Genomic DNA, 26,858 nt, shown 5'->3' on the forward strand with positions numbered 1-26,858 from the left:
AGAGTTGATATTATTTAGCACCTTTAATGCAGGCAGGGCCCTGCAGCTCCTGTCTGGTGGGTGCAAGGAGATGGGTGGGTGTCCCTGGGGGATGTGGGGACAAGCTGGGGACAGAGGCAGGGCTCAGAAAGCTGCAGTGCCTGGCTGTGAGCTCTGCTGTGGCCCCAGCCCGCCCCTCATAGTGAGAGGGGCCTGACCTCCAGCTGATAAAACCCACTAAAAATACCAGGATAAATATGAGGGAATGCAGGCGGGCTGTGAGCATCCCGGGCTGGAGCAGCCAGCCCCCCCTCCAGCCTTGCCCAACCCCCCCAAATAACCCCAGCCCAAAATCCTAACCCGGGGCCCATCTGGTGTCCAACTGATGAGCACAGATGTGGTTGGGATTTCCGAGCCGGCTGGCAGCCGTTCAGACCTGTCGCAAGCTGCACCTGCTGCAGGATATTTTCCCTTCTGGATTTAATCCCCATCCCCCCAGCAGCCCCAGGCACCCCCCAGGGCTGGGTGGGCAGAAGGAGACCCCCCCCAAGTGATGATCTTCCTGACCCACGCCCATCCCTGCCATAAATGTGGACGTGGGAGCAGAGAAGGGGGAATTAAATGCCCAAGAGGGGTCGTGGGATGCCCAAATCTCAGCCCCGCACCAAGGAGATGCCTGGGGGAGGGGTTGGTGTCACAGCCACCCTCCCCCAGGGTGGATTTCACCACCTCTGGATGTTTTGGGAAGGTCAAAGGATTTCTGGGAGCATCCCCAGCCACGGAGACCCGAGCCTTTCGTGGCAGGCACTGAGCCCAGGGGATGCTCTGGGGTTTGGAAACCATCCAGAGCATTTCCCAGCCCCCCAGCCATTGCCCCCCAATTAACACCCCACTCTTCTGTTTTAACGAGGCTCTCCCAGCTCAGATGTTGACCCCTGTGATGATCGTGGAGCCTGCGGAGGGAATAAACAGCAAATCCCCTTTTAAATGAAGGGCTCGCCGAGGGATTAGGAGCGAAGGGGTGGCCTGTCCCCCCCTGCCGTCCCCCCGGGGGCTGCCTGCGCAGATATTCCGGCCAGGAGAGGCCTCGTCTGTCCGTCTGGCCCGTCTGAAGTGCTCCTGGGCGATAGGGAGTGATTAGGATTAGACACATCCAGGATGAGAGTTTTTTCACCAGATAGGGATGATAATGGGACCCATGGGGAGGATTACGGGCCCGGCTCTCCAGGAGAGCGGCCATCTGTGTGTCTGTGTGTCCGTCTCCTGCCGCCTCTGCTGCCCCAGCGTGTCCAGCCGGGCTCTCCCCTGTCCCTGCTGGATCCTGGGGTGGCAGCCCTGACCCGCTGCACCCCTCGAGGCTGCACCTCCCGCCCCATCCCGGCAGGGATCGTGTGGCAAGCAGGGCTCGGGGCCATCAGGGGTGGCCAAAGGGCAGCTCTGCAATGAGCATGGCCCCAGCATCCCTGGGAACCCAAAATCCCTGGGAACCCAGAATCCCTGGGAACACAGGATCATCCTGCATCCCTGGGAACCCAGAATCCCTGGGAACCCAGAATATCTCGGAACCCAGAATCCCTGGGAACCCAGAATCCAGGGGAACACAAAATCCCTGTGAACTCAGCATCCCTGCATCCCTGGGAACCCAGAATCCCTGGGAACCCAGCATCCCTGCACATCCTTAAGAACTCAGAATCCCTGCAGCCCCGGGCACCCAGCATCCCCGCATCCCTGCACATCCCCGGGGCACTCAGCATTCCTGCATCCCTGGGGAATTCAGGCGTCCCTCCGATATTCCTGGCTCAGGGCCGCCTCCACACTCCCGGGATGCTGCCGAGGATCAGGATGACACATCCCTGTGAGCTTTGCCATCCCTTGACCTCCCCATCCCTGGAGCGAGCGGAGCTCTGCCGGCCCGGGCCCCGCAGGGAGGAGGGTGGTGAGAACCGGCCCGTTCCCACCGCCCCTCGTCCCGCTCCCTCCCGGCAGCATTCTTCCCTGCTGAAGTCAGAGGCACCCGACACAACCCCCGGCTCCTGCCAAGGACAAACATTTCCTATTTGGGATGTTCACACCGCAGCCTCGGCTGTGACACGGCCCCCGCGTGTGCGCGGCCAGAGGGTCCCCGGGAAGGCTGGAGGATCCCGGGGAAGGCTGGAGGATCCCAGGGAAGGCTGGAGGGTCCCTGGGAAGGCTGGATGATCCCGGGGAAGGCTGGAGGATCCCGGGAAGGCTGGAGGATCCCAGGGAAGGCTGGATGATCCCAGGGAAGGCTGGATGATCCCGGGGAAGGCTGGAGGATCCCGGGACAGGCTGGAGGGTCCCAGGGAAGGCTGGATGATCCCGGGGAAGGCTGGAGGATCCCAGGGAAGGCTGGAGGGTCCCCGGGAAGGCTGGAGGGTCCCCGGGAAGGCTGGAGGATCCCAGGGAAGTCTGGAGGATCCCCGGGAAGTCTGGAGGATCCCAGGGAAGTCTGGAGGATCCCCGGGAAGTCTGGAGGATCCCAGGGAAGGCTGGAGGATCCCAGGGAAGTCTGGAGGATCCCCGGGAAGTCTGGAGGATCCCAGGGAAGTCTGGAGGATCCCCGGGAAGTCTGGAGGATCCCAGGGAAGGCTGGAGGATCCCAGGGAAGGCTGGAGGATCCAGGGAAGGCTGGAGGATCCCAGGGAAGGCTGGAGGATCCAGGGAAGGCTGGAGGATCCCAGGGAAGACTGGAGGATCCCGGGGAAGGCTGGATTATTCCAGGGAAGGCTGGAGGGTCCCAGGGAAGGTTGGAGGAGCCCGGGGAAGGCTGGAGGATCCCAGGGAAAGCTGGAGGATCCCGGGGAAGGCTGGATTATTCCAGTGAAGGCTGGAGGGTCCCAGGGAAAGCTGGAGGATCCCGGGGAAGGCTGGAGGATCCCAGGGAAAGCTGGAGGATCCCGGGGAAGGCTGGATTATTCCAGGGAAGGCTGGAGCTGCTGTGGCCACCGTGATTATGGCGGGGAGAGAGAGAGAGAGAGAGGGAGAGTGGCATTTTGAAGTTTGGATAAAACCTTAATTGAAGTCTTGGCTGGTGTTAATTATATTAAAGGCAGAGTGAGCGATGGGCTTTTTATTAGTTAATGAGGATTTTCATTTTCCGGCAGAGGAGCCCTTTGATGTTTCCAGGACTAATGGCTGTTAAATTCAACTTATTCGCTTTGCCACTGCTGGAGGGTGATGGGGGAGCAGGAGCTGCTCCAGTCACGGTGCCCAAAGCCCTGGGAGCCACCAGCCACTGCGGAGAGAGGACAGGGATTCTCCCAGCACGTCCCCACCAGGGTCATGTGGGAACAAGGATTTGGGGGTGGGAGATGGGCTGTCCTGCACATGAGCACAGCACCCAGCGTTCCTGCGTGTCCCTGTGCTGATCCCCCTGCATCCCACGGGCCCTCAGCATCCTTGGGCATCCCCGGGGCACCCAGCACCCCCAGGCTATCCCGTGTCCATCCAGCCTGCCCTGCTCTCCACACGGATTTTTCCAGCCTATCTCCAAACCCCACGCCAGGCTGCCTCTCTCCCGCCGCAATTAGCATTTATTATGATTGTTTTGCATTCATTACCCGCGGAGCCAGCGCTCTAGCCCATCTGAAATCATGTGCAAATTCCCTCTGCATCACTTTTCCCACCCTTGCAGGGGAAGGGCTGCACAGTTTGAATATTCCAGGCCTGGGGAGCGCCCCAGCCACGCTGCTGCTCCCCAGCTGGATGATTTGTAGCATTAATCAAGACCCAGAGCACTTTGCATTTCAAATGCTGCCAGGGAAGAGCCAGGCAGGAATCTGGGCTTTGGGGAATATTCAGGAGGAAAAGGGGTTTGTCCTCAGCCTCGCCTCGGCCCACGGGAGGTTCCGGGGTGGGAACTCCAGCGGGATCTCCCCACGTGGCAGAGCCCCGGGGAGCCCAGCAGCTACTGAAGGAGTTTTTGGGGTGTCCAGTGGGGCAGGATGGGGTGGGATGAGGGTGGCAGTGGGCACAGGACCCTCTACAGCAGCACTGACAGCACTTGGAGGGGCTGGGGTTCCCCAAGGCTGGGTCAGGAGTGGCTGCTCCCCCCGGACCCCCCAAATGGCAGCTCAGCCCCTCCTGGGGGGGCTCTCTGTGTGTGGCTGCCGTGGGGCAGGAGGGGAGGGCGGGGAGGGCTCTTTCCTGGTAATTACCCCTCGTCCTTCCCAGCCAGGCTCATGGAGGGAGCCGGGGGGGACACAGCTTAAGCTATCAATGGTCCTGCCTTGATGGGAATAAAATATGCACTGAAAGACATGAAAATGGAGTAAATAAAAGAGATAAAAATGGAACGATCAAGCCAGCAACTTCTCCTCCTCTGATTAAAAAGAGGGAGTGGGGGGGGGAAGAGGGGATGCGCTGAGCCCTTGAAGAGGCAGCTGCTGCCGCAGCCGCAGCCCTGATAAAGGGGCTGAGCAGCCTGTTTGGGAGAGATAAAGTGAAGTCCCAGCGTTTCCTGTCCTCAATCCAAGCCTTACCATCAATATTAATACAGCCTGACAAACTGGCGTTTAAGATAGAATAAATATAGACTGGTGCTGCTATTACCTAGACCTTATTAATCTGCTTGCAGGCATTTAAATGCCGTTAAAAATATGGAGTTTACTCGCTGGCACTTCAATAGCTTTACAATCCATCAGCGTTTTGTTTTCTGCCCTCCTCCTCCCCTTCCCGAGGTGCTGGCTCTGGGTGCCCACTGACCTGTGCTGCTCCGGGCTGGGAGAGAGGAGGGAGCTCTGCTGAAGGATGATGATGATGATGGGTGAGAGCTCAGCCCATGGAGGCACAAACCCCTCGGAGATGGTGAGTGGAGCATCCCAGGACTGGAGAGCCACAACCCTCATGTGATGGAAAATTCACCTGTGTGCTCCTCGCCGGGAGAAACTCGGGGCTCCGAGCCAGGGAATCAGCCCCAGAGACCCCAGGAAGGGAATCAGCCCCAGAGACCCCAGCCAGGGAATCAGCCCCAGAGACCCCAGCCAGGGAATCAGCCCCAGAGACCCCAGCCAAGGAATCAGCCTCAGAGTCCCCAGCCAGGGAATCAGCCCCAGAGTCCCCAGCCAGGGAATCAGCCCCAGAGACCCCAGCCAGGGAATCAGCCCCAGAGACCCCAGCCAGGGAATCAGCCCCTCCCGGAGCCCTGGGCAGCCTGTGGCATGGGCAGCATCCAGCAGGTGCTTGGGGAGCTGATCCCCATCCTGACTCCTCTGCTCCTGGCAGTGTGGATCTGGGCTGCCACACGTTGTGGCTCCTTCCCTGCCAGCCCCGGGCCACTGGGGCCCGGACACTGCTCGGTCCCCATCACTGTTCCCTGCCTCAGCATCCACAGGGAGGTAGGAGCAGCTCTGCATTCAGGAGTGCCAGGTGCATGGCAGGGCCACCACGCCACGGGGATGAATCCACGTGTGCCAGGGAGGACCCTGGTGTGGGGCAGGACCCCTGGGTGCCAGGGACACGGCAGGGTGTGGGGCAGGACCCCTGGGTGCCAGGGACACCGCAGGGTGTGGGGCAGGACCCCTGGGTGCCAGGGACACCGCAGGGTGTGGGGCAGGACCCCTGGGTGCCAGGGACACCGCAGGGTGTGGGGCAGGACCCCTGGGTGCCAGGCGCATGGCAGGGCCAGCACCCCCGGAGGTGGCGGGCGCAGATGGGGTGTGCGGGGCAGCGGCGGCGGGAGCGGCGCTCATTAGACGTGTATTATTCATCGGCAGCTTCTGTCGCCTGCCATCTGCTCCGGCTGCGCGGCGGGCGGGCGGCAGCAGCCGAACGGGGCTGCGCGGCCCCGCTCCTGCTGTCACACCTGGGCTGCCACCGGAGCCGCCCCGAGCGGGGGTGACACCCCGGGCAGCCGCGAGGGGTGCGCGGTGTCCCCGGGGTGCGCGGTGTCCCCGGAATGATGCCCCGCAGGGTGCGCGGTGTCCCTGCGGTGTCCCTGCGGTGTCCCTGGGTGATGCCCGCGGTGTCCCCAGGGTGCGCGGTGTCCCCGGGATGTCCCCGGGTGATGCCCGCGGTGTCCCCGGGGTGTGCGGTGTCCCCGCGGTGTCCCTGGGATGATGCTCCGCAGGGTGCGCGGTGTCCCCGCGGTGTCCCTGGGGTGATACCCGCGGTGTCCCCAGGGTGTGCGGTGTCCCCGGGATGTCCCCGGGTGATGCCCGCGGTGTCCCCGGGGTGTGCAGTGTCCCCGCGGTGTCCCTGGGGTGATGCTCCGCAGGGTGCGCGGTGTCCCCATGGTGTCCCCGGGGTGGTGCCCGCGGTGTCCCCAGGGTGTGCGGTGTCCCCGCGGTGTCCCTGGGGTGATACCCGCGGTGTCCCCAGGATGTGCGGTGTCCCCGCGGTGTCCCCGGGTGATGCCCCGAGGGGTGCGCTCCTCGAGGCAGGGAAAGGGAGCAGAGATTGCACGCCCTGGGTGATGTCCTGGGTGCCCCGGCCCCTCCCAGGCTACAGGCGGCTCTGAGCTGCTCCCAGATCTGGGGCTGGGCCCTGCATCCGTGCTCAGAGCAGGACGTTCCTCCTTGGAGCACGGCAGCCGAGCTCATCCTGTATCCAAGCAACACACACCTTCATCCCCTCGCCTTTTAATTAAAGCACTTGATGAACTTTCTAATGAGAGCGTGGCAGCCCCGTGGGCTCTCCGGAGGTGCTGCCAGTGCAGGAGGTGAGGTCCCAGCACGGGGGATGAGCATTGTCCCACTGCCCCGTTCCTGCCCCTCCGCTGCATCCCGCGGCTCACCCGCAGTCCCCGGAGCTCCCGCCAGGCCAGGCGCTCACTGCTCCACATTGATAATTGCCGGGTTTAATTACTTGGCAGCCAAATGACCTTTTGCATCTTCCAGCGAGGCCATGAAACGTCTCCCGGAGCGGGAGCAGTGGGAATGTGACAGGGCTGACACAGCTTCACCCCAGCAGAGTGACGGGGACGAGGCCGAGGTGGAAACAGGACCGAGGTGTGCAGGGACCCTTCAGTGTCCAGGAGAGCTGGGAACTGCCGTCCATGGCCTGCGAGGAGAATCCCTGGGGCAGGGCTCTCCTGGGAGCCGCATCCCGGCACAGGGGACGGTCCCTGCTGTCCCTTTGCTCTCCCAGGCTGCCTCTGGAGCAGCCTCATCCCTTCTCCTCCCCTTTTCTCCTGGAAATAAAGCCCCAGGGCTCAGCAGAGGCTGATGCCAGCCCACAGGCCGGGCACAGCCCCTGTGCGCACAGCTCCGTGTGCTCTGCCTCCGCCTCTCCCTCCCGCGGAAAGGAGCCCTTCTCCTGGTGATAATTACGGAAAAGTTCAGTGCTGAGAGAGGCGGGGGGAGGGATGTATTAAAATGCATGCGCACAGCTTGGGCCTCGCAGCAGATGTTGGCATAATTAGAGAGGAAAAAATTATGAAATTAATTTGTGGTTCAATGTAAATTTTGGCGTTGGGGGGAAAGCTGGCACGTGCTCCCTGGCTGCCAGCGGGACCTGCCGGGGGTCTGGGGGAGCACCGAGCCCGGCGAGGGGGCCGAGGGGTGGGGAATGGGTGTCCTCAGTGAGGAGGGGGTTTGGCAGTGCTGCACCCCGGCCCTGGCACAATGGAGAGGTGGGGAGCAGCCCGGGGAGAGGGATTGTGCCCGAGGAGATGGATCAGCAGCCCAGGGAGAGGGACCAGCAGCCCGGGGAGATGAGCTGCCGTTCCCTCCAAATGTGTGTGCAGACAGAGGAGGGCTGGGGAAATAAAAAGCGACCACTGGCCTTGGGTGCTAGTATCATTGACCCCCCCACAAATAAATGTTTTTTAATACATTCAGTGTCACAAACAGGCTGGGGGCCCTTCCCTATTGGGGGGACATGGCTGGGACTGTCCTTTAGGGGGACACACCCTGAGGTGGGCAAGGACCATCCTCAAACACGGTGCTGACATTCCCAGAGCACGCTGGAGCCAGACAAAGCTTTGCTTTTCCAACTCGGCTTTTCCCATCCCCTTTTCCCTTGGCAGATGAAGAGGAATTCATATCTGTCACCTTCCCCTGGCCCCCCCAGCCCCCCTGGCCCCGGGGAGGAGGTGCAGGCTCAGGTTAAAGCGCCGTGGAGCATCCTCCAGCCGCGGCTCTGCACCGGGCTAGCTTTGCCATCCCTGTGGGTGACGGATGTCCCGTGCCAGGGGGCACAACCTGCCACCACCACCTGGGAAATGGGGCTCAGCTCAGGGTCCGAGACGGGCAGAGAGGGGCTCGGTGCTGGACCTTGCAGCCCCACCTCTTGCAGGTGACATTTATTCGGCGTTCCCTGAATTGGTGCAGCTGAAGGAGAGGAGGAGCTGCAGGAGGCACGTGGGGATGGGTCAAGCTTGAGGTCAAGGAAGATGTGTCCAACTCAGCGCCTCCACAATGCAGTGTGCCCCCAAAACATGCACCCCAAACCATGGGAGAGTCCCCAGCATGGCCCTGAGCACCCCTAGAAATTCTGGGGCTTGCAGAGCTCCTGCTCTTCCCAGCTCTGTGGTGCCAGCTCCCCCGGGCAGCCCAGAGCCCCGGGACCCCAGGGAGGGCCACGAGCAGCCCCCATGGGTGCCTGGCTGTCCCTTCCCTTGTCCTCCAGCACAGCCTCGCCAGGGCCGGCCCTGCAGCCCGGGAGTCATTCCCACATCCCAGATAATCTGTGGAATAGCTGGAGGTGCATCCTTAGGATTTAGCGATGCTGTTGGTGAGACGTGGTGGGGCGAGAGGAGAGGGGGCCTCCGTGCTCCCCACACCGGCAGCGCTGGGATGCTCCCGACATCACTTACTGGGAAAGGTGGGACTGGGGAGCCCGGCAGAGACCCCCTGCACCCCTCACCCTCCTCCCGCGGCGCTGAGCAGAGCGGGTGCGACAGCCAGGCACGGGCACCGCGGGCACGGGCTCGTCCTGGTGCCCGTGCGCTCCTGGTGTGATTCCATCTGGCTCCATCTGCTCCGCCCGGGCTCGGCGGGACCGAATGTGGGTCGTGGCGAGCACGGGTGACACAGCGCGGAGCGGCCGGGCAGCAGCTGATCCCCCCGGGCTGTGCGGGCTGTGCCGCCGGCCGGGATTACCCAGCTGCTGCCGAGCTGGCACGGGGACCGTCTCCTCCGAAAGGTTCCCTTCCAGGGGATTACGGATAATGCATCTGGAGCAGCGCTCGCTCATCCAGGTTTGTGATTTATCTGAAAATCAAATTCCAGTAATCTCGCCTGCCATCTGGCCCCCGCGGACCGCCCCGGCGGGCGGGAGGGTCGGGGCGGGGGGCTCCGAGTCCCTCCCCGAGCATCCCCCGAGGGAAGGACGGAGCGGGCTGTGGCTCCCTGAGGTGCTGCGAGGCCGTCTGGGAAGGAGATGCCCCAGGAAGCATTTTCGGGAGGGTGCGGAGTGCCGGGATGCGCGCAGGACCTGGAGAACTCAGCTCCGCGCAGGGACGTCCCTGTGTCCCTGTGTCCCCCTGTCCCTCTGTCCCGCACATCCCGGGGAGCTCCAAGCCGTGCAGGGATATTCCCGCACATCCCTGGGTGTCGGGCAGAGCCCGGAGAGCTCCGTTCCCTGCAGGAACACGGGCGGGAGGGGGTGACGACCCCCGGCCCTGTCCCGTGTCCCAGCAGGGAAGGCAGGAGGGAGCAGGATCCATCCTTTCCCCCGGCAGGAGCGGCCCGGAGGGGAGCCGGAGCCCCCAGCATTCCCCTCCCTGCCCCTCATTCCCAGCTCATTAAGGCTCTCCCATTATTCTGACATTTTGTGCGCGTCACGTAGCGGGAAGAAGTAATTTACTTAGAAGAAATTAAAAGTTCATTTTAATTGAGCGCACACTGCAGTATGCAAATGCGGGCGCATTATGTACACTGATGCGGAGACAAAGGCTGTAATCAACTGTTAACCCTTTCCGAGCCGGCCCCGCGCTCCTCCTCAGCGCCGGCACCGCTCCGGCCACTCCGGGGACCCCACACCCACATTTGGGATGTGCCCCTCGCCCGCAGCTCCCGGAGCGGGGGGAAGGATGAACCCCCCGGGCATCGCTCGGTGCCGCTGGATGCGGGAGTCACACAGGGATGCCGGGGACCGAGGTGTCCCCAAATCGCTGTGACGCGCTGGGATGGCTCCGAGCCAGCGAGACGGGGTGGATGGTGGGGCAGGGGGTCTCCAGGGGTGAGGAAGGCATTTTGGGGAGTTTGGATGGAGGTGCAAAGGGGATATCCCTGGGGAAACGTGTCCAAAGGCAAAAATACGGCTCTTTGCAGCTGCAATCACCCTCAAATCCAGCAATAGCTGGATAGTGATAGCCGGATGTGAGGGTGGTCCAGCTGCCACGAGCCCGTGATATTCCCAACATCCTGTTGATATTTTTTAATGTTGGGTTTTTTTTTTTTTACTACCTGTCAGACCTGAGATTTTTTTTTAATGGCAGTGCAAATGGAACTGGCTCACAGATGCGAGATGACAGCCCGCTGCGGGAGACAGACAAATTACCTCCAACCTCGGCTCAAGACGCCCACAGACTCCCAAACAAAGGGAGACGGTGTTTGGGGGCTGTGATGAGTTATCAGTGCTCAGCCAGGCTGCCCACCCTGGTCCTTGGGTGTTCTTTGTGTGCAGCATCCGCGGAGATCCCGTGTGGATTCCATGGGGCACTCCCGCTGCAAAGGGGTTTGGGGGAGGCACAATCTCATCCAACCTCGTATCATGGGTGGATGGCGTTCATAATCAGAGAAATGTGAGGGAAAATGTGTCCCTTGGAAAGGGACACACCGGGGTTGACAGAGTGGACCCAGCCAGCCTTTGCAGGAGGGGTGGCACTGTCGGGAATCCCTTCTCCTTGCTTTGCCAGGGACACATCTGGGATGGGACCCTGCCACCCTGAGGGGGTGACAATGGGTGACTTTTCATCCTGGAATCACACGGGGAGGAGGGCTTGGTGCCACCTTGGAGCTGCCACCTCCACCTCAGCCTCCCTTTCTCTGCCCTGTGCTCCCGGGAGCTGCGAGCCCGGTGTTCCCAGCGAGCCCCCGAGGGCAGCCCGGGTGGTCGGCAGGATTTAATTGCTGTGTGTAACCTTTGCAGCCCGTCCCACGTGCCGGCTGGGCGCCGGCTCCGCAGCTCCAGATGGCACCCGGGAAAGAGTTAAGTCCGCTGTGATCAACAGCAAGAAGCAAGTGGTAAACAGTTTTTCTCTCCCTCTGCTAAATTAATATGCAAATTCCCCCCCTTCTCTCCCCCCCCCCCCCCCTTGCTTCGAAATTAGCGAGGTAGAATGCTTGGGCTAATTATGCATTCAAACGAGCAGGCTTCGTTAATGTGGCACTAAGAGGAGCCTGAAAATGATTGTGAGACGATGAAATTGAAATTGGAGCACGGCACTTCTAATGCATCTGGAGTCACTCTTGCGTGCCCCGGCAGATGTAACCTGGCAGTGACCGGCAGCTCCCGGGCACCCGCAGCACCCAGAGCCTCCTCCAGCTCCCCCACCCTGCTCCACAAGCTCCACAAAATCCTTTACAGAGTTTCCCTTGGGGATGGAAGGGTGGGATGGCCCTGAGCACCCAGAGCTCCTGCTGTGGGGTAGGGATGGGGCAGACAACCCGGAGCATCCCCAGAACACGGAGAAGGGTTGGGGTTGGGACTGATGGTGCTCCAGGCGAGCAAAGCAGCTCCTGGCACAGCCCTCGAGTGTCCATGCAGGTCCCCTGGGTGATGCTGACATCAGCTCCTGTGCTCCCATGGTCTGGAGCAGGGCTGGGAGCACCTTCCTCCTTCCCAGGCAGAATCCTGGCCCCCAAGGCAACCGACAGGGCCCGGGCGTGTTTGGAAAAGCTCCACTTGTGCTTGCAAGGATAAACCTCTGGATGAATGAACCTTCTTCACTCCCGGGGAATCCTGATGGCTGCAGGAGGGTCACAGGGATCCCATTCCCATCTCCACATCCCGGCAGATTCGGTGCTAGGGGATTGTTGACACATCCCAGCAAGGACCAGGCTGGTGGCACATCCACATCCATCACATCACGAGAGCCACAGCCCCAGGACTGTCCCACAACACCGGGGGTGGCACTGTGGCATCCAGGGCCAGGCTGGGGCAACTCCTATGGGCCCGAGAGCTGCAGAGGAAAAGAGGGAGAAAAAGTTGAGGGTGACAAGACAAATAGGGAGATGTTTTATTTTTGGGGATGGGTTAGGATGAGCAGCATTTTTGAGGATGAGCAGCCACCAGCTGCAAGAGGCACAGGGGATGATGAGGGATTCATGGGAATACTGGCTCAGGATGTCACCAGTCCCAGTCTCCTCTGGGATAACTGCTCCCTGCCCATCTGCACAGCCCTGGATGCAGCCACCCAAGGGCTAAACCCGACTTCCCATGGGACACAGCAGCACCGTGGGACCAGCAGAGACGGATGTCAGTGTTAAATATTCATCAGAGGTGTGGAATTTACTGGAAGCATCCATTAGGAGGTAACGCCCCATCCACAGCGTGCTCCCGCAGCCGGGCCATGCCGAGGTGGGCGGAAGGCGGCGGGGGAGGGAGACGGATGCTCCGGAGGAGGCTGCGGAGCCGTAAACCAGATGCACTGCTAGGAATCAATGAGGAGCTACAGACTTTAGGCACTCAACCACCGGGAATGAAGAGAAGGAATAAACAGACAAGGAGATGAATAACACCCCGGAAAGGAGGGGAAGGAATGGGGGAGCAGCAGGGATACACATCCTGGAAGAGATGATCCCTGGGAGTGGGATGGAATGGCATGGTTTGGTCCAGGGGGATGCAGACCCTGGAGGAGATGATCCCCGGGAGTGGGGTGGGATGGAATGGCATGGTTTGGTCCAGGGGGATGCAGACCCTGGAGGAGATGATCCCTGGGAGTGGGGTGGGATGGAATGGCATGGTTTGGTGTGGAGGGATGCAGAGCTCCAGAGCAATGTCGAGCATCCCAGAGAGATGCTGAGCAGTCCTGAGGACACACACCTTGGCAGGGGACGCTGTCGGGCTTGGAGTGAGCTGTGGTGTGCCCGGGCAGGGCCGGGGCCGGGCCATCCCACGGGCACCGGGAGCCGCCGCACCGGCCGCGCTCCGCAGCGTGCCCCGGGGTCGGGGCTGGCACACGGAGGGGGTTGTTTTCCTCATCTCTCCGGTAATTTTTCCCTCTGACTATGATGCATAGCGGTGCTAATTCGGCACGTTGCCATTAATTCCAGCACAGCTGCCGCTCTCTCCCTCAAGGCATTTCGCTAATACTCGGCTTCAGAGCCTCTCAGCAAATTAACATCATTTGTTCTGCAGAACATGTTTTATTTCTACACTACATGCATAGCTTATTACTCCTCCAGAAACTCGGGGTGTGCAGGAGGCAGCGCCGTGGGCACAGCCCTCCAGAGCCAGCCCTGCTCCCCTGCTCGCCGTGCCCATCCCTGGGCGGGCACAGGGACACGGCGCTGTCCCTTGTGCCACCTCGCACTGACCCGAGCTGGAGCTGCAGGGATTTTCTCCCAGTGCCAGGATGCTCTGGTGCTGTTGGAACACCCAGAGCTGCTGATGTGAGGGGGGATGGTGGCAGTGTGCTGGATCAGTCACTGGCTGGCATCTCCTGCATCCCCCTGGCCTGATGCCACCTCTCAGTGCTCCTACATTAAGGGACAGAGGTGGCAAGATGTCCCGGGATGTCCAGGCCAGGCTGGGGCTTGCTGGGTGTGACACTGAAAGGAGCCAGGAGCCCCCAGCACCAGCAGAACAGCTCAGACGCTCTGGCAGCAGCTCTGGGATGGAGCAGAGAACCCCCCACACGGCCCTTGGTGCTGAGCCCGGGCTGTCGGTGTGGGTGAGAGCTGGGCAGAGTGTCCCCAGGCAGTGTCCCCAGGCAGGCACAGGGTCCTGCCACCACCCACCAGCCCCTGCCAGTGATCGCTTCAGGTCTTTCACTTTGATTAAGGTTATTTAAGCTTTTTACCAAAACATAAAACCTGATTGTTTGCATAAACAACCTAATTGGATTATAGTGCACAGCATCGCTAATGCCGCGGGCTGGCTGGGAGCCGGCGGGAGCGGGGAGCACCGGGAGCACCGGGAGCACCGGGAGCACCGGGGGCACCGGGAACACCGGGAGCACCGGGGGCACCGGGAACATCGGGAGCACCGGGAACACAGAGAACATCGGGGGCACCGGGGCCACCGGGGAGCACCGGGGAGCACCGGGAACAACGGGAGCACCGGGAGCACCGGGAACACCAGGAGCTGGGACGGGAAGGGGATTGGTGAGACCCCTCCGTGCCCCACGCCGGGGTCTGCATCCACCTGTCCCCTTCTCCCAGCGACGGAGGGACCCTCCTCGGGGCGGGTGAGACCGGTGTCCCCCCACGCGGCTCCGGCTGTGCCCTTGCTGATGCCTCACCTGCAAGGCGAGAGGGGACAAAGCCCCCGCTGGTGGGAGGAGGAAGAGGAAGGTGGAGGAGCCGAGCGGGAAGCAGGGGGCCGGGAGCTTTGCAGGAATGCTGCCTGCGCAGCGTTTCCATGGCTGGGAGCTGCAGAAGGCTTTCATGGCAAGAGGCGGAGAGGCTCCATGAATATTTCATTAGGAAAGCAATGTGGTGTGCTGCAGAGAACATCTGGCTGGAGTCCCTGGAGACCCCTGCCTTGTGCAGGAAGCAGGAACTGTGAAATACGGAGGAAAACGAGGGAGAGGGGGAGATGGGGGGATCATCCCGTGACACGGGGAGCGTTCCTGCCCTCTTGGCCCTGCACTGGGCAGCGCGGGGCGGGCGCACGGCTTCGTCCTCTGGGCAATGACGGGGGCTGGAAAGGCTGCGGTGGTGCCATCCAGGAGGATCCTTCCCTGAACATTTTGGGGACCAGGCTGCAGCAGGCCGCTGTGTTTAATCCCGATATCCAATGCAGGAATGGGCAGAACTGCTCCCCCTGCTCAGAGCTGAGTGGCCAGGTGATCAGCGAGGCTGGAGCATTGGGATGGGATGGGATGGAATGGGATGGGATGGGATGGGATGGGATGGGATGGGATGGGATGGGATGGGACATCTCTTGCCTCACTCCTCATCACTCCCAGGGAGATGCTGATGCCCTCAAAGCTGGGATCCCTGCCCTGGCTCCTGCAGGTGATGGGTGCTGAGGGAGGTTTGTCCTGCTGGGGTTGGTGAAGAGCGGACATCCCCAGGCACAGCCAGGGTCCTTCAGGGGTGCAGAGCAGCAGGAACTGGGGTGCTGTGAGATCTGGGATTGCCAGCATCTGTTTCCCTTCAGTACCAGCTCCTTCCCCCAGCACAGGCCAGGTTTGGTGCTTGGGGACCCTTTTGCAGTCACTTCAGTGCCAGTGCCAGTGCAGCGGTGATGCCACGCTGTTCCTGCCTTGGGAATGGCTCCCACATTGCTCCTGCACCCCGGGCAGCCAGGAGGACACACAGCAGCACCAGCTCTCTGCCCTGCACCCTCAACCCCCTCAAGGCTCCCCACTGCCCCCCACAGCCCCAGCCCCACACAAACACCCACTCACACCCCATTTACACCCGGCATCGTGCGAGTCATGGCCATGGCACCACGAGCTTCCTGCTGCCCTGCAATCCTGCCCTTCCCTCCTCTTCCCCAGCATGGTGATGGGTTTGGGGGATCCCTGCCCACCCTCCCTTTCTCCTTCTCACCCAGGCACCAGGCTGTGCTCCGGGGCAGCCCCGGGCTGGGAGCAGGGCGCATTTCCCACGTGCCAGCACTGCTGGTGGCAGGACTTTGGCTCGCACCTCCCTTCCTGCAGCCTCGCCAGCCCCGGCCCCTCCGCCGCCGGCAGACAAAGCCCACAAAGCCACACAAAGCCACAACCTCGCTGGCCGGCCCCGCGTGCGGCAGAGCCTCCGTGCAGCCCCACGGCGAGCCCGGCACTGTGACCGCCCGTGCCAGGCAGCGCTGCGGGCAGGGACGGACGGCGGGACAGGCCAGGCAGGAGGTGGAGGGAAGGACAGGCAGGAGATGGAGGGAAGGACAGGCAGGAGATGGAGGGAAGGACAGGGAGGCCGCGGGCAGGCTGCGCGGAGCGGAGCCGGCCGGGATGCGCAGCCTGGCGCAGACACATGCACGCACACGCACACCCTGCAAAACGAAGGCAAATACCTCTGTCCTCTGCGGCTCCTCCGGCTGCCGCCCGTCCTGCCTCGGCCACGCCGTGCCTCCTCCACGCCGCCCGTCCTCCATGTGCCCACGCCGGGACGCGCTGCCAGAGCCTCCTCTCCGCCGCCGGTGGGTTTTGGCCCCCGCTGCCTGCTGGCGTTTTGGCAGCCTCGCCGCTCCAGCGATGGCATGTGTCCATTATTTTTTTTTTTTTTTTCCCTCTCTCTCCCTTTCACAATCCGTCCTCCCCAGCCTTCTCTGCCGGTGCCTCCGGAGCCGCCTGCGGTGCCAGCTCGCAGGGAAATTGGCAGCGAGCGCGGCACAGGGATCCTCCCGCAGCTGACGGAGCCCTGCCAGGCGCAGGCAGCCCTTCTGCCAGCCACCAGCCTTGGCACGGGGGGCCGGGGGGCCGCGGGGGGCTGCCGAGGCTTGGCAGCCCTTCCCCGGCACTGCGCGCCCCAGCCGCCGCCACGGCTCCGCTGCCAAATGCCAAATGGGGGGAGGAAAAGGGGAGAAGGCAGAGAAAGGAGTTGGCTTCGCCGTGCCCGGTGGCGGGGACCCACCAGGGACCCCTTCCCTTCGCCAAGGCCAGCTGGGCGACGTCCTCGTCCCTCGGCGGAGGCTCCGGAGCCCGTCCACGGTGCCGGCGTGGCGTGGAGAGGCTCAGCCCCGTCTGTCCCAAGTTGTGCCCCCAGCCCAGTCGGGAAAGCCCATGGCAGGGATGGCAAGCGCCGCCGCAGACCGGCGATGCTGCGTGGCGAGGACGGCTCCCACAGACACACCTCTTACCCAGCATCCGTCTGCTGCATAGGGGGGCCCGGGAAATTGGGAAGGGGAGAGCGGAGGAGGGACTTCTGGCGATGGGTGGGGGTTTTGGGGTGCCCTCTGGCCGTGTGTCACCTGGCACGGCCGTCTCAGCCTTGTGCAACAGAGCAGCCCCAACTTGTGCCAAAATCCTGGCCCCGGCGGTTCGCTCGTGCCATGGCTCCATCCTGGCCAGCCATGGGCGTAACAGCCAACCCTGCTTTTCTGGCTTTTCTTCCCAAAACTCCTGGCTTGGGTGTCTTTTTTGTAGATAGAAGTGGGTACGTGGCTTGTGCCTCCACCGGAGCTTGGATGCTCCTGCTGCCAATGCCTTCAGAGGGCCCCTAAGGCCAAGGGACGTGGATGGGAATCGCCAGGCAGGTGATGGGGAACAGCCCAGTTCCTGCTCAGTTTCTCCCAAAATCGCTCATTTACTGGGAGCCACATTCACTGGGAGGGACAGGGGTGCTGGGCCAGGCACCAGGAGCACACAGAGAGCTGCGGCCATCCCTGGTTGACAGCTTTACCCCCAATTAGGGATGTTTAATGGAGCTGGCAGGAGGAGCCAGGAGCCCTCCATGGGGTAGGACGAGGTGTGAGTGGGTCACACCGACCCTTCCCATCCTCCTGCCACGCTTCACCCACTGTCCCTGGGTGGTGGCACATGCCAGGCCGTGGATGTGGCAGCTCCTGGGATGGCAGTGACTGCGTGTGCCACAAGAATATTCCCGGAGCCATCCCGCCGTGCCCCGTGCCCCCGTGGCCCGGTGGCTGTCCCCGGCCTGCTCGTGTCACACGTGCGCCTGCCATTTCCTCAAATAAGCAGCTAATCTCCATCAATCATAATTCCGGGCAATTATCATAATAGGGCCATTTTGCACTTATCCTCGCCACGTGACGCAGGAGCCACTTAGGGCTGCACTTCACGGCGAGCAGCTCGGAGCTGCTCCCGTCCCCGGGGAGTCCCCATGGCAATCGTGTCCCCTGCGGGCCCCTGGGGACAGAGCGGGCCCGCAGCGGCTGCAGCAGGGAGGGAAGGGATGCTCCTTCTGGGAGGGATGTGGGCAAGGGGGGAACCTCTCAACCACGGAGGGAAACAGAGGGAGATTTTGTCCCTGCCATCCGCCCTGGGAGCAGCAGCACAGGGTTAAAGCCTGGAATGGGGATGCTCAGTCTGCTTTCTGTCACAATAGAGCAGTGTCGCGGTGCCACGTGGGCAGGGGACAGGGCCAGCACCCCCTGCTGACCTTCCGCTGCCTGGCGGGGAGCAGCTTAGGGAGGCTGGGAAGTGGTGAGGTGGGGGATTAGGGGCCAGCAGATGGATGCGGATCAAACATTTCACTGCTCCTTGTTTACAACACCCTCCTGGGCAGCCATCGGGGACCCCGGCGCTGCTCTGGCTCTGTCCTTCCTCGGGCTGGGGCAGGATGGGGATAGGGACACACTCCCCATGGTTTTGGGGTGTCCCAGTGGGGATGGGCAGGCTCCCACCTTGCTGTGCTGCATCTTCACTCCAAGCAGTGGAAACTGCCAGTGCCCCCATCCCATCCCATCCCATCCCATCCCATCCCATCCCATCCCATCCCATCCCATCCCATCCCATCCCATCCCATCCCATCCCATCCCACCCCACCACAGAGCCGTGGGATGAGCTCGCAGTCACCCTGAGCATTCCCACAGCCCAGCAGAGTGTTTGTGGTGTTTACACCACCCCAGTAATTACTTTCCTTTTATTTTTTTTTTCTTTAATAAATACGGATGTGCCACAAGTAAACTCCAGCGTAATAAAAGCTTTCTGCTGGATCCATAATTAATCACCGAGCTGAGCAAGGCGGGGAGGGCAGGCGGAAAAGCCTCCTGCTGGTGCGGGCTGCGGGGAGGGACCTGAGAAGCCGTGGTGGCAGCTTGGGGACAGCGCAGTGCCCCGGGGACCATGGCAGCAGCCGAGGCCGGGGGTCTGTGGGTGGGCAGGGCTGTGCTGCAGCCGGCTCTCGGGTTCTGCTCCAGCTGTGAGGGCACATCTGGACTGTCCCCTCCCCGATGCAGATGGGGAGCTGCTCCTTCCCTCTCTCCGGGAGAGTCCCCACGGCTCCTCCCGGCCCCTCCCGGCCCCGGGAGCAGCCTGCAGCCCCACAGTCCCGGCCTGGAGGGCAGTGACCGCGGCTGAGCATCGTCTCCGGGGATGTGGCGGGCTCCAGATGGCCGCTGGGCACCAGGTGCCGGGGGCCGGAGCGGCAGAGGGTGGCTGGGGTGACATCTGCCGTGCACACGGCCAGCTGGCCTGCCACCATGGTGGGGAGCACGGTCCTGTCACCCCCACGGGGCGGGAAGCCGCTCCTGGCACATCCCGGGATGTCCCAGCTCTGTCCCCAGCACGTGTGTGCTGTCCCTGCCAGTCCCTGCGGCACCACGGGGGTGCTGGAACCCCCCCACACCCGCGGAGGGGGCTCATCCCTGCGGGGACCTGCTGGCACACGGGAGGGTGCACAGGGACACTGGGGGTGGCAGGGCTGGGCACACCTGCAGTGAGGTGGCACCTGCTGGCACTGGGGCCACCTGGAGCTGCTGGGAGTGTTGGGAGCCTCCGGCAGCAGCTCTGAACGGGGCTGGTGGGTGGTGGGGAGAGAGAACGGGGTGTAAAATGGGAACGGTGTGAGAGCTGCACAATGGGGACACAGCTGTGGCATGGGGAGGAACTGAGGAAGGAGCTGTGGGATGGGGAGGAACTGAGGAAGGAGGTGTGGGATGGGGGGAATTGGGGAAGGAGGTGTGGGATGGGGGGGAACTGAGGAAGGAGGTGTGGGATGGGGGAACTGAGGAAGGAGGTGTGGGATGGGGGAACTGAGGAAGGAGCTGTGGCATGGGGAGGAACTGAGGAAGGAGCTGTGGGATGGGGAGGAACTGAGGAAGGAGGTGTGGGATGGGGGGAATTGGGGAAGGAGGTGTGGGATGGGGGGGAACTGAGGAAGGAGGTGTGGGATGGGGGAACTGAGGAAGGAGGTGTGGGATGGGGAGGAACTGAGGAAGGAGGTGTGGGATGGGGAGGAACTGAGGAAGGAGGTGTGGGATGGGGAGGAACTGAGGAAGGAGGTGTGGGATGGGGGGAATTGGGGAAGGAGCTGTGGGATGGGGGAACTGAGGAAGGAGGTGTGGGATGGGGAGGAATTGGGGAAGGAGCTGTGGGATGGGGAGTGTGCAGTGAGGAGGAAATGGGGACAGGGCTGAGCCGTGGGGATGGAGCTGGGCCACAGCTGAGAGACACAGAAGGATCTGTGCCATGGGGACCACAGAGATGGGGATGGAGTGGGAAGGGAGCTGTGCTGTGGGGAGCTCTGCCACAGAGAGCTGTGCATGGAGAGCTGTGCCATGAGGAGAGAGCTGTGCCATGCAGAGCTGTGCCATGAGAAGGGAGCCGTGCCATGGAGAGCTGTGCCATGAGAAGGGAACTGTGCCATGATGAGGGAGCCGTGCCATGATGAGGGAGCCGTGCCATGATGAGGGAGCCGTGCCATGATGGAGCTGGGGCTGTGCAGAGCTGTGCCATGATGAGGGAGCTGTGCCATGATGAGGGAGCTGTGCCATGGAGAGCTGTGCCATGATGAAGGAGCTGTGCCATGATGAGGGAGCTGTGCCATGATGAGGGAGCCGTGCCATGATGGAGCCGGGGCGGTGCAGAGCTGTGCCATGATGAGGGAGCCGTGCCATGATGAGGGAGCCGTGCCATGATGGAGCTGGGGCTGTGCAGAGCTGTGCCATGACGAAGGAGCTGTGCCATGATGAGGGAGCCGTGCCATGCAGGGCTGTGCCATGATGAAGGAGCTGTGCCATGATGAGGGAGCCGTGCCATGATGAGGGAGCCGTGCCATGATGGAGCTGGGCCCGTGCAGGAGCACTGGCTGCTCTCCCCACCAGCACTGGGATCCCGGCCGCGTTTCCGCTCCCACCCCGCTGAACCTCGCGGGCTGCGGCCGAGCCCCGGTGGAAACACAGCTGGGGAGGTGGAAACACAGCTGGGGAGGTGGAAACACAGCTGGGGAGGTGGGTGGGGGTCACCCCGGCCGTGCCGCTTCACAGCTCACCGCACACAGCCACAGAACCTCGTCTCCAGCGCGGAGCAGGGCCTGGCCATGGTGTGCCATGTGCCTCCCTGCCATCCCTGTGTGGCCCCAGGGAATCTGGGTGTCCCCAAGGTGCGTCTCTGGGGTCTCTGCATCCCTGGGATGTCCATGTTAAGGTTCCACGAGTCCAGGCCATCCTTGAACCTTTCCCCGAATCCCGGAACGCTGCAGACGAGGCCCATGGCCCCAGGGCCCGCAGGGCGGAGATGGAGCGCCACACCATCCCACACGCCCGCCGTGACACCCGAGGACACTGGTGACGCTCCGGGGGGGCTGCAGGGACAGTCACCCCCGCTGCCACCCGGCCCAGCCCCCCGTGGATGTTTTGGGGCCAAATCCCAGCAAACCCGGAGCGGTGTGGCGGAACATCCGTGCGCGGAACGTTCGGCTCGCGGCGCAGCGTTCCCGCCGGAGCTGTTCGCGGCCGGACCGGCCCCCCAGCGGCAGGTGAGGCCCCGCGGGGCTGCGGGAGGCGGCGGGGCTGGGACGGGCCCAGAACGGCCCCGGGATGGCCCCGGAACGGCCCCGGGGTATCCCAAAGGCAGAGCGAGCCGGGGCCTGCTGCCCTCGGCCCGGTGCGCTCGGACCCGGCCCTGATTCCCCGCTGGCTGCGAGGCCCGCGGCGGGGGCGCGTCCGTGGTCGCGGTTCCTCGGGAATCGCAGGGCGAGGATTTTTCCTATTCCTGCTCTGGGATGTGCCGTGAGTAGGCTGCGGGCAGGAGGGTGGGATCCGTTCCGGAATGAGAGAAGAATAAAGCCCTGAGGGTGGGGAGGCCCTCCCAGCTGTGGCTGCCCCCGGATCCCTGGCAGTGTCCAGGGCCAGGCTGGACATTGGGGCTTGGAGCACCTGGGACAGGGGGAGGTGACACTGGATGGGCTTTAAGCTGCTGTCCAATCCAAAACTTTCCCTATTTTTTGCTTTGTGAGAAGGGCAGAACAGTCAGCATCCCTGGCATTATTTGATACCTTTTCCAAGTCTGTTTCTCTTAGTTACTTTATGATTTTACAATAAAATATATTTTTAATTTTTTTTATAAGAATAAAGTATTTTTTTATCTCTGTTGCAGAAACAGCCAGGAATCCCAGGTATTGCCATGGCTGTAAATGAGGAAAGGGTGGAATCCTGCAGGTCAGACTCACACTGGCACTGACACACTCACAGCTGGGGATGCATTTGATGCCCTTTATGCTCAGAAGGTGCACAGGGGGCTGCACAAAGTGCACAGGGCTGTGCAGCTCCCAGTTTGCACTGGTTTTGTTGTGCTGGGAGCTGGCGAGAGCCCTCCAGCTGCTTTCAAATCTTCAGCCTGAGGAGGAGGACTTGGATTTTCCCTTCCAGGGGGATTTGAACCTTCCAAGGCAGCAGAGCCACATCTCTGCACTACCACCACCTTCCCTTGGGCTCTTGGGACAGACTTTGTTTCCAGGTGTGCTGTGCCAGACTTTGTGGCACTCTGAGCAACGGGAGGGGATGGAAACAGCCCCTGGATTTACTTCCCTGTGCCCAGAGTGTCTGCACACATCCCCAGCTCTCTGGAGCCAGCATTCCCAGGCCTGGCTGAAGGTGCAGCTGTTAATTGCTCCATTAAACACAGACTGGTGGGAATGGGGTAATTTGATTTTTGGAAGGAGCTGGAGGAACAGTGAGAGCACTGAGAGCATCAGCCACGCTGCTCCTGGGCAAACACAGCTTCCAGTTCATGCCCCTCTTAATGCTCAGGGCATTGACACCTTGCCAAGGCCACAGGTTCAGTTTAGGCTGTGAATTAGGTCGGGTTTTTACGTTTTAGTCTCTCCAGAGCAGTGCAAAGACGTCACACGAGCTCTGCCTTGAGCTGCTTTGTTTTTTTCCATGCTGGTGGCAAATATCAGGAGTTCCCACGGTCACCCCGCTCTGGGGCTGAAACCTCTCTGCTCCCCCAGATGTTTCCACCCTAAATCACAAGCTTGTTTTGCAGAAGCAGAAATCGAGGTTGATTTGCAAAAGAAAATCTGAGCAGGGCCAGTGTCTGGGTGGGGAAATGCTTCGAAGGTGGAGGGGAGAGACCGCAGCGTTCACAGAAAATAAACTCTTGTGCAGCCTGAGCTGAGGGCAGCCCTGGCCAGCTCTTCCCTTTGTTCCAGCTCCTCCCCACAGTGGGAAGCTGGGCTGGGAGGCTCTTGGAGCTGAGCTGCTCCACTAATAGGCATTTATAAAAAAAAAATGGGAAAAATCAGGTTGTTATTGCCAGCGTCAAGGAAGTGTCACGGACGCTCTCGCAGAGTGAGAGCTTGTCATCCTTTGGCTGCTTCCTCTTGTCATGGAATCTCTCTGGGGATGGTTTGGTGCTGATTGGATTCTGTGCAGCAAATCCCTCTCTCCTGCCACAGCCCTGTCCTCTCCTCTCTGCTCGCCGTTGCTGTATGGAGAGGGTGCTCCAGGCTGTGCAGAGGGGTTTAGGATTCTTCACAGAACCATGGAATGGTTTGGCTTGGAAAGGACCTTAAAGCCCATCTCGTTTCACCCCCTGCCTGCCAGGGGACATTGGAAGGTGTTCCTGCCCATGGCAGGGGGTGGAGCTGGATGGGCTTTGAGGTCCCTTCCAACACAAACCATGCTGGGATTCTATGGAAGCTGGTTCATCATTGCAATTAGCTGGATTTTAGGGATCAGAGGCTGTGCAGGGAAGGGTCTCTGCCTCCTGCTCCATCGTGGCAGGACCCAGGGATGCTCAGGCTGCCCAGGATGTGGCACTCTGAGGCAGGGACATAAATAATACAGTGGGTATTATTCAAATGAGGGCTGCCACTTTTCCTGGGTGGGAATAACCCCCTGGGTGATCCCTGTCTCTGTTGATGTGTTCCCATCATTGCTTTCTGCAGAATTGCTTCAGCCTGGCCGTGCTGGCGGGATGCTGCTCCCCCTGCTCTTCCCCCAGGTGTGTCGGCCCCTCCGCTGCCTCCTCCGGGACCTGTCCCACTGCAGATGGGATGGGAAGAGGGCTGGCTGTCCCCACAGGGCTCTGCACACAGCCTGGGCCACCTGCAGCAGTGACATCACCCCTGTGTTCACCAGGGCTCCGGCTTTTGGGGACAAAGTGGCCATCATTGACCAGAACGGGGAGCACACGTACAGGGACCTGCTCAGCCGCAGCCTCCGCTTATCCCAGGAGATCTGCAGGGTCCTGGAGTGCCCCAGCAGGGACCTGAAGGAAGAGAGGATCTCCTTTCTGTGCCCCAATGATGCCTCCTACGTGGTGGCCCAGTGGGCTTCGTGGATGAGTGGGGGCATAGCAGTGCCCCTGTACAGGAAACACCCCGTGCCTGAACTGGAATACGTGATCCAGGATTCCCAGAGCGCCCTGCTCATCGCAGCTGAGGAATTCGTGGGGAAAATAACCCCCAGTGCCAAGAAACTGGGAGTCCCTGTGCTGCCACTTCCCAGGTCTGGTGGTGATGGATCCATGAGCCCTGCAGCCACACAGGAGGGGCCCTTGCCAAGCTGTTCCTCATGGAAGGACAGAGGAGCCATGATCATCTACACCAGCGGGACAACGGGGAGGCCCAAGGGTGTCCTCAGCACCCACCAGAACGTGCAGGCTGTGGTGAGTGCTGCTGTCCCCCCCCCCCAGACTTGTGCCAAGGTACAGAGTCTTGGAATCTGGAGGGGATTTGGGGTTGCAAATACCTTTCCCCTGCCAAATTCCTGCAGAGAGCTCTGGGGCTGCAGCTGCAGGGTCCCACACGTTTGGAAGGTGAACACACAGCAGCGTGTGAGGCTCTAAACCTTGGCCTGTTCATGCTGCAGCTGCATCCCGAGGCAGGTGGATTCTCCTCTTTCCTGGAAAGCAGAAGGGATGAAACCTGTTGTAAAAAACCTGATTTCTTTGCAGTTTGCTTTTCTACCCTCTGACTAGGAGAGAATCTTTGCTCCTAATTGGAAAATATCTCAGCCCAGCCCAGTGCTGTGTGAAGCCTGTGCATTATTCAGCTCTGTATCCCCAAGGCAAAAAAATCCATTAGCTCTCGGAGCCAAAAGGAATTAAAAGTTTGAATAAGCCTGCTGACTACCTCACCACTTGGTTATCAGTGCCTGCAACTGCCAGACTGCTGCCATTAGGGAAGGAGGGCAGGGAATGCAGGGATGCCTCCGAGAGCTGCCTCTGCTCCGGGTGCTCGGATCCCGCAGCGTCCCAACAGGAATGAAAGCCTTGATGGATGGAGTCAGGGCTTGGCTATATTGGGCAAAGAATCTGTTCCCTTACAAACATGCTGATTATTTGGGGGGTGGCCTGAGCAGTCCCCATCCTTTGTGTTGTCCTGCAGGAATCCTAAAAGCTGCTCCCTGCCCTGTGGAAGAGGGTTGTGAGGGACACGACTAAATTCCACTGTTCAGATGCTTTTCTTATTTTTAGGTGGCTGGAAATAAGCTTTGCAGTTGCCAGCACTGGGCTCTGAAGGGCATTGTTGACCCAGAAACCTGATAATTATCCCTTCAGATAATTATCCCTTCAGAGCAGAGTGTTTTGGAAGCTTGATACTCCCATAATTTTTACTAACATGAAACCTGCTTTCTATTTATCAGCGATTTCCTGCTCCTACTGATTATCCCTTACAGGTGCTAAAAGCCTGATGTCATCAGTGTCCTAACTATGGCAACAGAATTCTGGGAAAATTAGCTTTTTGATTACTGTTTCTGCCAAATCTGCATGTGCAGCAGCAGATTAATATTTTTGTATGTCCTACTTAAAATCATTGTTGATATTTCTCAGAAACAAGGAAGGGCTTTGCTGATTTAAAGACGCATCCTGACAGGATGCTGAAGGTGTTCCTCTTGTGTTCTGCTGTTCTGCTGATCCTAGGGGAATGATTTTGTGCCCAGATAGGCCTGGAATTCCTGCCAGGGGGTCTGGGGGCTGATTAACTCAGGGATACCGCGGGAGGATCTTTCTCTCTGCCCTAAGGCCGTGCTGTTTGTTTTCCTCTGCAGACCACGGGGCTGGTTGAGAAGTGGGAGTGGAAGAAGGAGGATGTGATCCTGCACGTGCTGCCTCTGCACCACGTCCACGGGGTGATCAATAAGCTGCTGTGCCCGCTGTGGGTGGGAGCCACCTGCATCATGTTCCCGGAATTCAGCGCTGAGATGGTGAGCCCAGGGGGAAAACAAACAGCAGAACCCCGGGCACTGCACTCAGAACAACTCTGGGAACAAATTCCTAAAGAATTCCAGCCCCTTTAGCCACTGGCTGTGTGTGGTTGACAGCAAAGTGGGTTGGTTGGGTGCTCAGCCCAGGGTAAATGTGCTCTTCCAGAGGGTGCAGCTCATGTGATGTTGGAATGGGAATGCTGCTTGCCCTCCCAGCCCTGCTCTGGGGTCTGGCTGGGGTTGGGTGGACCCTTCTACGTGCCCACCGAGAGCATTTCCATCCAGAATTAGGGTTGTGGATTTTTATATTTTAGTGCCAAGAAAGGTGAAAATACTGGATTTTCTCTTGTGTGTTAGTGGTGTGCTGCTTGCTGAATTTTTTAGTGATTTGCATTTCCCAGAATCCCCAAAACACTGAGGCTGGAAAAGACCTTCAAGGTCACCAAGTCCACCCTGTGGCCAATCCCCACTTTGTCACCCAGCCCAGAGCACTGAGTGCCACATCCAGTCATTCCTTGGACATCTCCAGGGCCAAGGGCTCCACCACCTCCCTGGGCAGTCCCTTCCAAATTTTCCCCTTCCAGACCTTCATCCTTAGTGTTTTATATTGCATTACATGACAGAACACAGCCTTTGGAGTTTTTTGCAGCCCAGGTAAGGGAAGCCTGGTTTTCCTCTCTTATGTGGAAAGATGGTTCTTCCTCTGTGGAAAAACAAGAGTTAACAGAGCTGGGTTGGACTCA

General features: G+C 60.7%; 2 protein-coding genes across 9 annotated transcripts in view; both read left to right on the plus strand.

Moving 5' to 3' along the window:
* The first annotated feature begins 2,491 nt into the window (after positions 1-2,491).
* Positions 2,492-14,148, plus strand: LOC131582832 (uncharacterized). 7 transcript variants are annotated; one of them, XM_058846376.1, is made up of 4 exons: positions 2,492-2,507; positions 2,907-4,806; positions 11,035-11,129; positions 11,258-13,804. In XM_058846376.1, exon 2 carries the CDS (start codon positions 3,178-3,180, stop codon positions 4,231-4,233), a length of 1,056 nt encoding a protein of 351 aa, XP_058702359.1. In that variant the 5' UTR covers positions 2,492-2,507; positions 2,907-3,177; the 3' UTR covers positions 4,234-4,806; positions 11,035-11,129; positions 11,258-13,804. The 7 variants fall into 7 exon arrangements, with proteins under 7 accessions (XP_058702359.1, XP_058702352.1, XP_058702355.1 ...); XM_058846369.1 differs by lacking the exon at positions 2,492-2,507 and adding an exon at positions 13,959-14,148 and having other exon boundaries at positions 2,566-4,806; positions 11,258-13,096; XM_058846372.1 differs by lacking the exons at positions 2,492-2,507; positions 11,258-13,804 and adding an exon at positions 13,959-14,148 and having other exon boundaries at positions 2,566-4,806.
* Positions 14,149-21,113: 6,965 nt separating this feature from the next.
* ACSF3 (acyl-CoA synthetase family member 3) overlaps positions 21,114-26,858 on the plus strand; it is a 51,135-nt gene continuing 45,390 nt past the window's right edge. Inside the window, exons 1-3 of one of the 2 annotated variants that reach the window (XM_058846352.1) lie at positions 21,114-21,437; positions 23,853-24,574; positions 25,960-26,115. In XM_058846352.1, the coding sequence (XP_058702335.1) occupies positions 21,311-21,437; positions 23,853-24,574; positions 25,960-26,115 (1,005 nt within the window). In that variant the 5' untranslated portion in view covers positions 21,114-21,310. The other variant, XM_058846353.1, reaches the window with a different exon arrangement.

The sequence above is a fragment of the Poecile atricapillus genome, chromosome 10 (assembly GCF_030490865.1).
Source record: "Poecile atricapillus isolate bPoeAtr1 chromosome 10, bPoeAtr1.hap1, whole genome shotgun sequence".
Classification (NCBI taxonomy): domain Eukaryota; kingdom Metazoa; phylum Chordata; class Aves; order Passeriformes; family Paridae; genus Poecile; species Poecile atricapillus.

What these genes read in the sequence shown, in the direction of transcription:
- LOC131582832 (XM_058846376.1), top strand. Translation starts at nt 3,178, where the DNA reads ATGGGGGAGCAGGAGCTGCTCCAGTCACGGTGCCCAAAGCCCTGGGAG.